Source organism: Hypanus sabinus, chromosome 2, assembly GCF_030144855.1.
Source record: "Hypanus sabinus isolate sHypSab1 chromosome 2, sHypSab1.hap1, whole genome shotgun sequence".
Taxonomy (NCBI): domain Eukaryota; kingdom Metazoa; phylum Chordata; class Chondrichthyes; order Myliobatiformes; family Dasyatidae; genus Hypanus; species Hypanus sabinus.
This window is the reverse complement of record NC_082707.1, coordinates 31,180,657-31,194,066: the sequence shown is the minus strand read 5'-3', so window position 1 is coordinate 31,194,066 and position 13,410 is coordinate 31,180,657. Positions and strand designations below refer to the sequence as shown.

The window sequence follows — 13,410 nt, the reverse complement described above, 5'->3', positions numbered from 1 at the left end:
TCCCAGCTCCGTGTTTTTTTATTCAATTAGTTTCCTGTTTTGGAATTACAAAAACTTGCAGCATTATAAATGAAAGAGAAAGGCACGTAAAGGAGGAAATTTACAGCCTTATAATGCTTAGAATATTTTTTATGAATAAGCGTTATCACAGTTCGGATGAGGGGAGAGGGAAATGAGAAGGTTGGTCCCACAGCTATAGATGAAGATTGGAAGCTGAGCTTGTCAGATGTTCTGAAGGAGGTCATTTGGAAGTGCATGGGCAGAATTTTATCATGTGAAGAGATCAAAGGAAAACTCCATCATTATTTAACACTTCTTTCACATGATGTATTTGAATACATTAGCAAATCCAATGTTTTACTTTCAGGGTGACAATGCTTGTGGGCCTCCAGGCAACACTGGCCCACCAGGTCCTCCAGGAAACACGGGACTGCCAGGGGAGAAGGGTGATTCTGGTCCCTGTGGACCCCCTGGAGATAATGGGGATGCTGGTCGTAGAGGGTGTCAGGGTCCTAAAGGTACTGAATTCTGCTTTGAAATCACAATTCAAAAATACGGTATTTGTAAAGTTAAATGATCCAGACAACATCCTTGGTTAAAGGTCAGATTGGGAAGGGGGAAACGTACTTGCAAATAACGAGTGGCTGAAATGTAAACGAATGGTAAAATTTCCTCCCTGTTAGTTAATATAAACAAAGCATAGATAATATCTTCTGCGTTGTATTGGAAGAAATAATTGTCCTCATGTTTGCATTATTTATATTGAGCATTAAGACTTAATCATTATTTTATGGTTCCCTGGAAATATCTGGTAAATAATTCTCTATCTCTTATGGACACAATTATTGCAGAAGGGATGGGTGTGGAGATTTCTAATTCTTCTTCAGATAATACAATACAGTATATTGTAGTCAGATAGAAGGAAAGGCTGGGAAAGAAGGGCATTTCCACAAAGATTAAACATTATTCATTGTGAATCTTCTAAAACATGAGGGTTTTATGCTTGGTAAAGTGCTACAAAGCAAAAATGGAATGTGCAGATGCTGGAACTCAAATAAGAACAGAAAATTCTTTGCAGGTGATCTAGGAAACCCAGGATGCCAGGGGCCAAAAGGTTCAAGTGGACCGCCAGGACAAAGGATACCTGGACCTGCAGGTGCTGAGGGCCCACCTGGGCCAACTGGTTCTCCAGGTATTAACCTTACTCACCACCATTCATTCTTTGAGAGAGAAAATAATAACTCTGGTGCTTGTACGGCACAAATTAAAATAATATCAATACTGAGCGATGGAGCAAAAAGAAACTGCAGATGTTGTCATTCTGAAACAGACAGAAATGCTGGGACTGTCAGGAGGTCGAGCAGCATCGGAGGGAAGAGAAACGTTGTCAACGCTTCCTACGCAGCTGATCTGTGGAAGAGACCTTGACCAGAGATAGAAACTTTATTTCTATCCCCACAAAATACTGCTGGATTTCTTAAACGGTCCACAATTATCTGTTTAGTTATATGCAATGAACTCTATGCTATATTTTTAGACTGTCTGAAGATACAGATTTGTTTTTGTTGCATAAAATGACTATGTTATTGTGCCATGGTGATGCCCTTTTCTCCTTACATAATCCACATTAAATATGTTTGGATCACCCCTCTCAGTTTATTTAAATACTATTAGATTTATTCAATCTCGTGCACCATCACTGATCAATAGCTGTGAATATCATCGATAAGTTATATGACTTTTTCATCAGGTTAATTAACGTAAGACAAAGCTGTTCAAGCCTATATTTGTTACTAAACCCTCCAATAGCTCGGCCTATGGGTAATGTTCTGATTCAACTTCTCTGGCCCAGAGGTCAACAGTCAAAAGTGTGGGCAATTGATTGCATTAGCTGAAAAATCATACCACTTCCTGCTTTTTAAAAAAATGTACAGGTTAATTCACTATTAATTATATTTCATATGGATTATACATTAAGAGCCATTATGGAAAAAGTGTAATCGATGTTTTGGGCTGAGACCCTTTGGCAGGACTCCTGTTTGTCTTTCCACAAATGCTGTCACGCTGCCAGGTTTTTCCAGCATTTTCTGTTCTATTCTAATTTATTTTTTCTTTTAAACCAAGCATGGTATACAAGTTAAAATATTACCAGGTTTTTTGTCCAACTAAAAACATGCTTGTTTTATAGCACCCAGCATGGTAGCATAGTGGTTAGCACAACACTTTGCAGTACAGGCGACCAGGGTTCAATTCTGGCCGCCGCCTGTAAAGTATGTACATTCTCCCCGTTTCCACCCAAGTTTCCTCTGGGTGCTCCGGTTTTCTCCTGCAGTCCAAGATGTACCAGTTGCTAGGTTAATTGGTTGTTGTAAATTGTCCCGTGATTGGGCTAGCATTAATTCGGGGGATTGCTGGGCGGCACAGCTCAAAGTGCCAGAGGGCCTGTTTCATGTAGTATGTCAATAACCAAATAAATACATAAATAATACTTGATAATTGTGTAAAACCTAGGATATGTAAAGGTATGGAGAGCGAGCGGGAGAATGAAGTCAGATTAAATTACTCCTGAGAGGTGTAATACACGGCAGTTTGAATTGTCTGTTCCTACTTTGAGTTAATGTAGGAAATTTGCTTTTACAGGATCGCCAAGCAGAGGACCGATGGGTGATCCAGGTATACCAGGAAAGGGCATTGCAGGAGCTCCTGGAAGTTGTGGGCCCAATGGAATTCAAGGCTCTGCGGGCTGCCCTGGACCAAGAGGCCCACCTGGACGACCAGGAAGGCCAGGAGCACCAGGAATATCAGGTAAATCACCCTATCCTGTGAGCGGTACAGAGAAGACACAGAACTGTATAAAGATTCTTAACGTTCATCACAGATTCTGACGGCAACTTCAGGACGATACAAATGTGCAGAGGCTTGGAAGTTTACAATGAGAGTGATTGGCAAAAGAAACTATTTAGCTGAGGTCTAGAAACCACTACAGGATGCTCGATTACAACAAGGCTCAATCAGAACATTCAGAAAGAAAGCTAAATAAATACTTGAAAGGAAAAATATCTGCATGTCTCTGGGAGGGGGAAGCAGAGAGGCTGAGCTGAGTGGGTTACTCTTGAATGGAGCCAGCCTGGTCTCAATCATGTGATTGACTGCCTTCCACTCTGTACAAGACAACATATTTCACAACTCATCTCGGTGTCAATGAATCTGATTCTCTTGTTGGACATGATTCCCTTCTCCCACAGTGCTTTTTATTGCAGCCCTCTACAATATATATAGGTGCAGGAACGCAAGAGGTTTATAGATGGTGAATGTGAGGGTTGTGGACTCAGCCAGTCTCCATTGCAGACACAATCCTCTTGACCGTCGTGGACATCTTCGAAAGGCAGCATCCATCGTGAAGGCTGCGCACCATCCAAGGCATGCCCTCTTCTCATTACCGTCAATCAGGGAGGAGGTACAGGTGCCTAAAGACGCACACTCAACATCTCGTAAACCATTTCTGCCCCTTTGCCATCAGATTTCTGACCGCTAATCATCCTTTGCACTCGCTTATTTATTTTATTGTAACTCAGAGTGATTTGTTCTGCCTGCACAACACGGCTGATACAAAACAACAAATTTCACAACTTACATCAGTGACATAAGTCTTGTAGTCCTGTAGGCTTCTGCGGCCAATGAACGAATACAAACCTCACTCCCTGTGAAAGTATTGGAAGTTCGCTTCACAAGATGCCAGGACACATCATCTGGTAACATCAAGTGCTACTTCTCTGCCCTACAAAAATCTATTAAGTGTAGGTTGTCATTCCCGCAAATATGTATCTCAATCAAATTACCTTTAAATGTATTTCGCTTGTAATCCTGTGTGTATTGTACACTCTATAAAGCGGTTCAAAAATGGTCCTCTTTTACGCCCTGGTCTGCTGTCTGCGAGGATTCTTCAATATATTGCAGCCTGCCTAATGACACAACTGCTGAACACCAAACCTTACTCCCAACCCCCTTCCCGACCAAAAACTGGGGCATGGCGTCAACCAACCAAGAACTGTGACAACAGCTGAGAGGATCATAGGAGTCCATCTATCGGGAACATTTATCAGGAGTGCTGCATATGCAGGTCCCTTAGTATTAACAAAGATCCCACCCATCCATCCAGCATCCTCTTTGCCTTTCTACCATCAAGCAGGAGACTTTGACGCATAAAAACAGTATGGGAAACAGCTTCCTCCCTCAGGCCATTAGGTTCCTGAACTCCCTGCCGTACCACGTTAGAAGTATCACTAGATAATTTGTACTGTACCCCATAATTGTTAATTTATGCACTTTATTTATGTGTAATTCATTTGCAGATTTAATTCTTTCCTGAGTTATTCTGTGTTAGATGTAATACTGAGCTTCACACCCTTGTCCAGAGAAATGTTTCGTTTGACGGTATACATGTATGAAGTTAAATGACCATAAACTCGACTTGACCTGACCTGAAATGGAATCCACACCACTCAGTCTGCAAATCTTCATGAGCAGCTGCCTTTAATTCAACGGCAAACACTATTGCTTCAGCCCTAACCACAGACGTCTTATTACTGTGATGATCAAACTCATTGCAAGAGGCTTGTTGAACTGGATGATACTGAAGTGCAAAAGAGAGATTTACTGTGTTTACTGTATTATTTTCAAATATGTGCAACAAAAATCAGAATTATATTTAATATCACCAACATATGTTGTGAAATTTGTTAACTTAGCAGTAGCAGTACAATGAAATACTGGATAATAGAGGGGAAAAAATGAATTACTGTAAGTATATAAGTTAAATGAAACATAGTGCAAAAACAGAAATAATAAAAAAGTGAGGTAGTGTTCATGGGAACAGAGACGCTGTTTCTGAACCACTGAGTGTGTGTCTTCAGGCTTCTGTACCTCTTTCCTGAGGGTAACAATGAGAACAGGGCATGTCCCAGGTGATGGGGATCCTTAGTGAAGGATGCTGTCTTCCTGAGGTACTGCTCCTTGAAGGTGTCTTGGAAACAATGGAGGCTACTAACCATGATGAAGCTGACTAATTTTGTAAATTTCCGTAGCTTCTTTCGATCCTGTTCAGTTGCTTCCCCCACCCCCATACCAGACAGTGATTCAGAGACTCTTGTTGCACTCTGCTGGTTCTTCCCTCCACCTGGCCCTAACCCACCTGGACCAAAAAGATACATACGTTCGGATGCTGTTCATAGACTTCAGTTCAGCATTCAACACAATCATCCCTCAAAAACTGATTGGAAAGCTGAGCCTACTAGGCCTGAACACCTCCCTCTGCAACTGGATCCTAGACTTCTTGACTGGGAGACCTCAGTCAGCCCGGATCGGGAGCAGCGTCTCCAACACCATCACACTGAGCACGGGGGCTCCCCAGGGCTGTGTGCTCAGTCCACTGCTGCTCACTCTGCTGACCCACGACTGTGCTGCAACACACAGCTTGAACGATATCATCAAGTTCGCTGATGACATGACCGTGGTGGGTCTCATCAGCAAGAACGACGAGTCAGCTTACAGAGAGGAGGTGCAATGGCTAACTGACTGGTGCAGAGCCAACAACCTGTCTTTTAATGTGAACAAAACAAAAGAGATGGTTGTTGACTTCAGGAGGGCACGGAGCAACCACCCCTCACTGAACACCGATGGCTCCTCGGTAGAGAACATAAAGAGCACCAAATTTCTTGATGTTCACCTGATGGAGGATCTCACCTGGTCCCTCAACACCAGTTCCATAGCAAAGAAAGCCCAGCAGCACCTCTACTTTGTGCAAAGGCTGAGGGAAGTCCATCTCCCACCCCCCCCATCCTCATCACATTCTACAGGGGTTGTACTGAGAGCATCCTGAGCAGCTGCATCACTGCCTGGTTCAGAAATTCCACCATCTCGGATTGCAAGACCCTGCAGCGGATAGTGAGGTCAGCTGAGAAGATCATCGGGGTCTCTCTTCCCGCCATCACGGACATTTACACTACACGCCACATCTGCAAAGCAAACAGCATTATGAAGGACCCCATGCAGCCCTCATACAATCTCTTCTCCCTTCTGCCGTCTGGGAAAAGGCTCCGAAGCATTCGGGCTGTCATGATCAGACTATGTAACGGTTTCTTCCCCCAAGCTATCAGACTCCTCAATACCCAGAGCCTGGACTGATACTTTGCCCTATTGTCCTGTTTATTATTTCTTTTAATGCCTGCACTGTTTTTGTGCACTTTATGCAGTCCTGTGTAGGTCTGTAGTCTAGTGTAGCTTTCTCTGTGTTTTCTTTTACGTATTTCAGTCTAGTTTTTGTATTGTGTCATGTAATACCATGGTCCTGAAAAATATTGTCTCATTTTTACTATGTACTGTACCAGCAGTTGTGGTCGAAATGACAATAAAAGTGACTTGACTTGACTTGGCTGAATCATTTCTTTGTCCAGGCATGTAAAGCTTAGCCATTATTCTATCCCTTTGTGGCTTCCCACCCAAATTCTAAGCATACCTGGGTCTCCTTGGCTTGGTATCTACAGAGGTTAAAAACAACATTGCCCATGGTGCCCCACTTACTGTACTGATTTGAATGGAATGGAATAAGTAGCAGACCAGGTCATGATCAAAAGTACACAGCATTTGCACCAATATCAAATTTGTTATTCTGTCTCATGGCAAATTTTTGTTCTCTAAAAAAGAATCTCTTATCACTGAACCATTAGTGAAGTTTAGTTGAAGCTTTCAGGACCTTCCAGGTATTAACTATTTTTACACTCTCATTTATTCTTTGCCAGAAATATCTTTTCAGGCTTTTTAATAATTTTACATTGCTTTCATCTTCAAACAGGACCCAAGGGTGATTCGGGTATTATGGGAGAGCCGGGAACCGCAGGGTTAACTGGTCCTCGAGGACCTCAGGGCCCAAGTGGAGACAAAGGTAAATGGCAGAAGAGAGAATAATTGCGCTTCAGGGAGAACATTGCACCGATGTAATGCTTTGTTCAAAATGTTTCACAACTTTTCATGCAACGAGTTGATTTATAAATGTGGTGACTGGTGGTAAGTTGTTATTAGAATCTGAGGGTCATAATCACTGGTTCAGTGTAAAGTGGTCATGCATAGTATAAATAGGATGGTATTTAAGACCCATACTGTAACGTATAGATCTATTTCTTTAGAGCAAAGACTCCTCTTAGCACCAAGTGTGGACTGATAACTTACCTATGTGCATTGATCTGTTGTCTACACATACACGTTGTCTCTCTCTCACTGCTGTGTGAATGTAACAGTTAAAGCCACCTCCCATCTGTGTGCACATTTATTTAGCTGACATGTACAACAAGTATGAATCTGAATGTCAGCATCAGCAACTGCACCAACAGTTACAGGATAATTATGGGATGAGACAGTGAGAGGAAAGAGTTGAGCAGTACTGAGTATGCTGTCACTGACACTAACAGAGGGACACGTCAGTAACTGCAAAGTACACAGTGAAAGACGTACAACCAGCAAAGTTTAAATGAAAATAACATGCCAATGGCTTTAGTTGGGAAATTTGATGAATTTGATAGTGCTAATGAAGGCTGGGAGTCGTTTATGAAGAGCATTGAACTGTAAGGCAAATGACATGGATGAGGAAAAGAAAGTATCCACACTTAATAGGTGCTAAAACATACAGGCTTTTATGCAACTTCATAATTCCTGAAAAGCCAGCAAGCAAGGTATCAGATGAAATTGTTAGAGGGAAAAAAAAACGCTTGAGCACCTAAGCCGCAGGTAATAGCTGAAATTTATAGATTTTACAAAAAAAAATGGTCAAACGATGAAAGCACTGCAGAACTCATTGCAGAACTGTACAAACTTTCCCATTACTGTGACTTCAGAGATGGACTTTCTGGTGCATTAAGGGACAGGTATGTATGTGGCATGCAGAGTCAAAGCACCCAAAAGAGGGTTAAAGAGAGACCTAGCACTAGAATGGGCATTCACCATTGCAATATTGCTAGAGACTGCAGCAAAGGAAGCAGCACAACCACAGAAAGAGGTGAAATGCACACAATGTCCCTGAATGGCACAAAAACCCGAAGATGTTATTGATATGGCAAATCCTCCCATGATGCAAATGACTGTTGGTTCAAAGAACAAGCTTGCAGAAAGTGTTACAGAGAGAAGATGCAAATTAGACAAAAAGCACAACCAAAGAGAAAAAGCCACACAGAGTGAAAAGTTTCAAACACAAAACTAAGCAAATGCATTAAGTGACTGAATGTGAAACAGAATCAGACAACAAAGAGTCTGACAAAGTCGAGCTGTCATGCTTAGAACTGCATACTATTACTGAATCAGATCATAAAATCATATGCATCACAATAGATGTGTCTGGAGTAAAACTGAAAATGGAGCTCAATACATTGTCGGCTTTGACTATAATTTCAGAGCCTGACTACAACGGACTTTTCTAAGCTACCGTCAGAGAGGACCTCAGTGATGCTAAAGACCTACCCAGGCAAAAAAGTGCCTCCCAAAGGTAAACTGAAAGTGAATGTGATGTACGAAGGCCAAATACAGCAGCGAAAGCTTTATGTGTTGAGAAGTGGAGGGCCATCACTTTTTGGACATGAATAATTGAGAAAAATCCAACTAGACTTGCACACAATCAAAGCTCTCAATGTGTCATCAACAGGCAACAGCAGCCCAGACAGTAGCACTAACCAGAGACTGTCACAGCTGCTTAATGCTAATGAGATGGTGTTTGAGAAAGGGATTGGTAAACTCAAAGGCATGAAGGCCAGAATTGAACTGGATGAAGCAGCCACACCAAGATTCCATAAAGCTTGCTCTGTGCCTAGCACTCTACATCCTGAAGTGGAAGCTCAGCATCAGAGCTTGGGGGTGTCTGGAATTCTCTCCAAGGTTGAGCAGACAATGCCCATTGTCTCAGTGATCAGAAAGGGAAGGCTGGAGCCATTCACATATGTGAGGATTTTTAAGTGAGCATCAACCTGTGTACAGTGCAGTATCCCCTGCCATGAATAGAAGACATTTTTGCATCTTTGGCAGGCGGGGAGAGGTTTTCAAAGATTAACTTTGTCACAAGCCTATCTGCAAATGGAGATCAAGAGGTAAAGCAGGAAGTTCCTCACAATCAACACTCACAAGGGACTGTTACAGTATAATCGATTCGTCTTTGACATGACATCAGTTCCAGCAACTTGACAAGGAGCAATGGACCAAGGCTTTGGCACGAAAGAGGCATATTTTCCATGTAAAGCGTCTGTTAAGGTTTCCTTTTTGGGTTTTTTGCCCCTCTTACTGTACCATTTAAATAGCTGGGGTGTGCTCTTCGTGCTGGATGTTGGAGAACTGGGAGATCCAGAGTCTCCCAGGGAACTACATTCTGCATGAAGTGCAATTGGCTGCAGCTCCTTGAAGACCATGTTAGGGATCCGGAGCAGAAACTGGATGACCTTCAGCTTGTACGGGAGAGCGAGGATATAAAGTTACAGGAGGTGAATAGCTGGGTGACTGTGAAGAGAAATGGAAATAGGGAGTTAGAGCAGAGCACCCCTGTGCCCATTCCCCTAAAAAAAAACCAAGTATGCGTCTTTCACGAGGAAATCTGCAGATGCTGGAAATTCAATCAACATACACAAAATGCTGGGGGAACACAGCAGGCCAGGCAGTATCTATAGGAAGAAGGACAGTCAACATTTCAGGCTGAGACCCTTTGTCAGAACTAACTGAAAGAAAGAAGTATACCGCTTTGGGTGCTTTTGTGGGGGATGACTGCCCAGGAGAATGCCAAAGCAACCAGGTTACAGGCAGTGAGCATGGGTCTGTGGTGCCAAAGGGAAAGAGAGAGAGAAGAAGGGAGCTGTGGTGATAGGGGACTCGATAGTGAGGAGAACAGACAGGAGATTCTGCGGATGTGAACGGGACACCCGGATGGTATGTTGCCTCCCAGTTGCCAGGGTCAGGAATGTCTCAGATCTTGCTCACTACATTTTGGAGAGGGAGGGGGACAGCCAGATGTCTTGGTACATATTGATACCAATGACATAGGAAGGAAAAGCAATGAGATCCTGAAAAGAGAATTTAGAGAGCTAGGTAGAAAGCTGAGAAGCAGGACTTCCAGGGTAGTAATCTCTGGATTGCTGGCTATGCCACCCACCAGTGAGGATAGAAACTGGATGATTTGGCAGATAAATGCGTGGCTGAGAAGCTGGAGCAGGGGGCAGGGCTTCAGGTTCTTAGATAATTGGGATCTCTTCTGGGAGAGGTATGACCTATTCAAAAGTGATGGGTTTCACCTGAACCTGAGGGGGACCAATATTCTTGTGGGCAGGTTTGTTACAGCTACTGGGGTGGGTTTAAGTTAACTTGGCAGGGGGTGGGAACCAGAGTGAAGGGACTCAGGATAGGATAGATGGTAAAAAAGTAAAGATAGCGTGCAGTCAGATTGACAGGAAGGGCAGGCAGGTGATGGGACTTAGTTGCAGTCAACAAGCTGAGTATCAAATCATTAGGGATGCAGAATCAGAAAGGATAGCAAATACGGTACTCAAGGTGTTGTATCTATATGTGCGTAGTATAAAAAATAAGGTGGATGATCTTGTTGCAATATTACAGATTGCCAGATATGATATTGTGGCTGAAGGATGATTGTAGTTGGGAGCTGAATGTCGAAGGTTATGTGTTATATCGGAGGGATAGGAAGGTAGGCAGAGGGCCTAGAGTGGCTGTACTGGTAAAGAATGGCATCAAATCAGTAGAAAGAAGTGACATAGGATTGGAAGATGTTGAATCCTTGTGGGTTGAGTTAAGAAACTGCAAAGGTAAAAGGATGTTGATAGCAGTTATATACAGGCCTCCCAATAGTAGCTGGGAGGTGGACCACAGGTTACAACAAGAAATAGAAAAGGCGAGTTGAAAGGGCAATGTTATAGTAGACATGGGTGATTTTAACATGCAGCTTGATTGGGAAAAACAGGCTGATAATGGATCTCAAGAGAGTGAGTTAGTTGAATGCCTAAGAGATAGCTTTTTAGAGCAGTTTGTCATTGAGCCTACTAGGGGATCAGCTATACTGGAATGGGTGTTAAGTAATGAAATGGAGGTGATTAGAAAGCTTAAGGTAAAAGAACCCTTAGGAACCAGTGATCACAATATCATTAAGTTCAACTTTAAATTTGATAGGGAGAAAGTAAAGTCTGATGTAGCAGTATTTCGGTGGAGAGAGGGAAATTACAGAGGTCTGAGAGAGGAGTTGGCCAAAGTAAATTGGAAAGAGCTGCTGGCAGGGATGTCAGCAGAGCAGCAATGGTGTGTGTTTCTGGGAAAAATGAGGAAGGTGCAGGACATATGTATTCCAAAAATGAATAAATACTTAAATGGTAAAATAGTACAACAGTGGCTGACAAGGGAAATCAAGGATATTGTAAAAACAAAAGAAAGGGCATATGTCAAAGCAAAAGTTTGTGGGAAGGCAGAGGATTGGGAAGTTTTTAAAAACCTACAGAGAGCAACTAAAAAAATCACTAGAAGGGAAAAGATGAAATATGAAAACAAACCAGCAAAGAATATCAAAGTGGGTAGTAAAAGTTTTTTCAAGTATGTTAAAAATAAAAGAAATGAGAGTGCTGTTACGGATTCAAGCAACAATAAATATATGAGTTAGGCAGGGGTTTTTATAACAAATAACATGTTTATTAAACACTGAAAACAAACCCCCCAAAAGTAAACAAATCACTAACGTAACCAGAAATCAGCTGCTGTGCGGCTGCTTAAACAGTTCTTAAAGAGATGTTGCAAAAACAGTTCTTCAAAGTAGTATTGCAAAAGTTCAAAATGCTTACAGTCCATTTAAGGAGAGACTTTTTAAGATGATTTAAGTTCTCCTTCATGTCGTTTTGTTTTGATTCCCAGTCGAACTACTTTTCCCACGAAGAACTTTACGAAGATGATATGTAACGGCTTAAAGGCACTTACCTTTCCTTTACAGAACTGTTCCCAATCCTTTCTGCTATTTCACAGCGATTAACACAAGAACAGTCAACAAATTCCTTCCAAATAAGGATCAAACAAGGTCGAACCTGTTGCACCGTCGGAATCGATTCTCCTCGATCTTTTAACTCCCAAACTCCAATCTTCACTCTCCACTGATTCTCAACTAGCAGTGTTATAAAGAAACTGCTGGCAATGACCTTTTAAACTTTAGGCCTTAGATAAAACTTCATCTTCCAACTAAACTGCATCATAACATTAAATCACGCAATGGCATGAAGTCAACATGGCAAATCCAGCCACAAGCTGCCCCTCCTCACAGGGAGGGGTCCTCCTTTTATACCCTGTAAAAAAAACCTGTCACATGACCTCTACTGGTGGGAAAATGACGTCACTCCACCATCACAAGACCATTACCTCAAGTCCAGTATAGCTTCAACCCCTGTCACATGACAAGTACACCACTGTCACGTGTCACGGGTACGTAACACCTCCCTCCAAAAAAAAATTTTTTGTCTGTCAAGAACAAAAATTTTAACAATTATTTACAAAACAAATGTATAAATTTTATAACATACACAATATACAATACAGTATCATCATATAACATCTTACAATACAGTAGGAGTGTTACAATCGTAAAAAAAACACCATAAAAAATTTACATTATACATTCAACATTGAGACAGACAATCAGCAACCACATTATCTTTACCTTTAATACGAGTTATCACAATCTTGTACTCTTGTAACATCAAACTCCAATTTAATAATCTTCTGTTTTTTGTTTTTCATCTTACTCAGAAAAACTAATGGATTATGATCAGTGTAAACAATAAGTAGTTTTTGAGTTATACCAACATATACCTCAAAATATTCTAAAGCTAAAACAAGAGATAACAATTCCTTCTCTATTGTTGAATAGTTTCTTTGATGGTTATTAAATTTCTTAGAAAAGTAAGCTACTGGATGATCAATCTCATCACCCTCATTCCTTTGCATTAACACTGCTCCTGCAGCCTCATCACTAGCATCTACAGCTAATGAAAAAGGTTTTACAAAGTCAGGTGCCTTGAGCACAGGTTGTTGACATATCATTGTTTTCAATTTTTCAAATGCTTCTTGACAAGGCACTGTCCACACAAACTTCACATTCTTCTCCAAAAGGTTAGTTAATGGAAGGGCAACATTAGCAAAATTCTTACAAAATTTTTGATAATATCCTACCATTCCCAAGAATCTTCTGAAAGTTTTTTCCCCATTGGAGTGGGAATCTCTAAAATTGCCTGAACTTTTGCCTGAACAGGATCTATCTTACCTTGACCCACAACATAACCAAGGTAAGTCACAGTGGCATGTCCAAATTCACTCTTAGCTAAATTAATAGTTAAGTTAGCTTTTGAA

At 41.6% G+C, this 13,410-nt stretch overlaps 1 protein-coding gene across 3 annotated transcripts in view; it reads left to right on the top strand.

Moving 5' to 3' along the window:
- The window catches only part of LOC132377431 (collagen alpha-5(IV) chain-like), a 212,931-nt gene that overhangs the window by 129,395 nt on the left and 70,126 nt on the right, over positions 1–13,410 (top strand). For all 3 annotated transcript variants that reach the window (XM_059943694.1, XM_059943701.1, XM_059943705.1), the window contains 4 exons: positions 368–518; positions 1,079–1,192; positions 2,641–2,805; positions 6,851–6,940. In XM_059943694.1, coding sequence (XP_059799677.1) covers positions 368–518; positions 1,079–1,192; positions 2,641–2,805; positions 6,851–6,940 — 520 coding nt within the window. The remainder of the gene's footprint in view (positions 1–367; positions 519–1,078; positions 1,193–2,640; positions 2,806–6,850; positions 6,941–13,410) is intronic.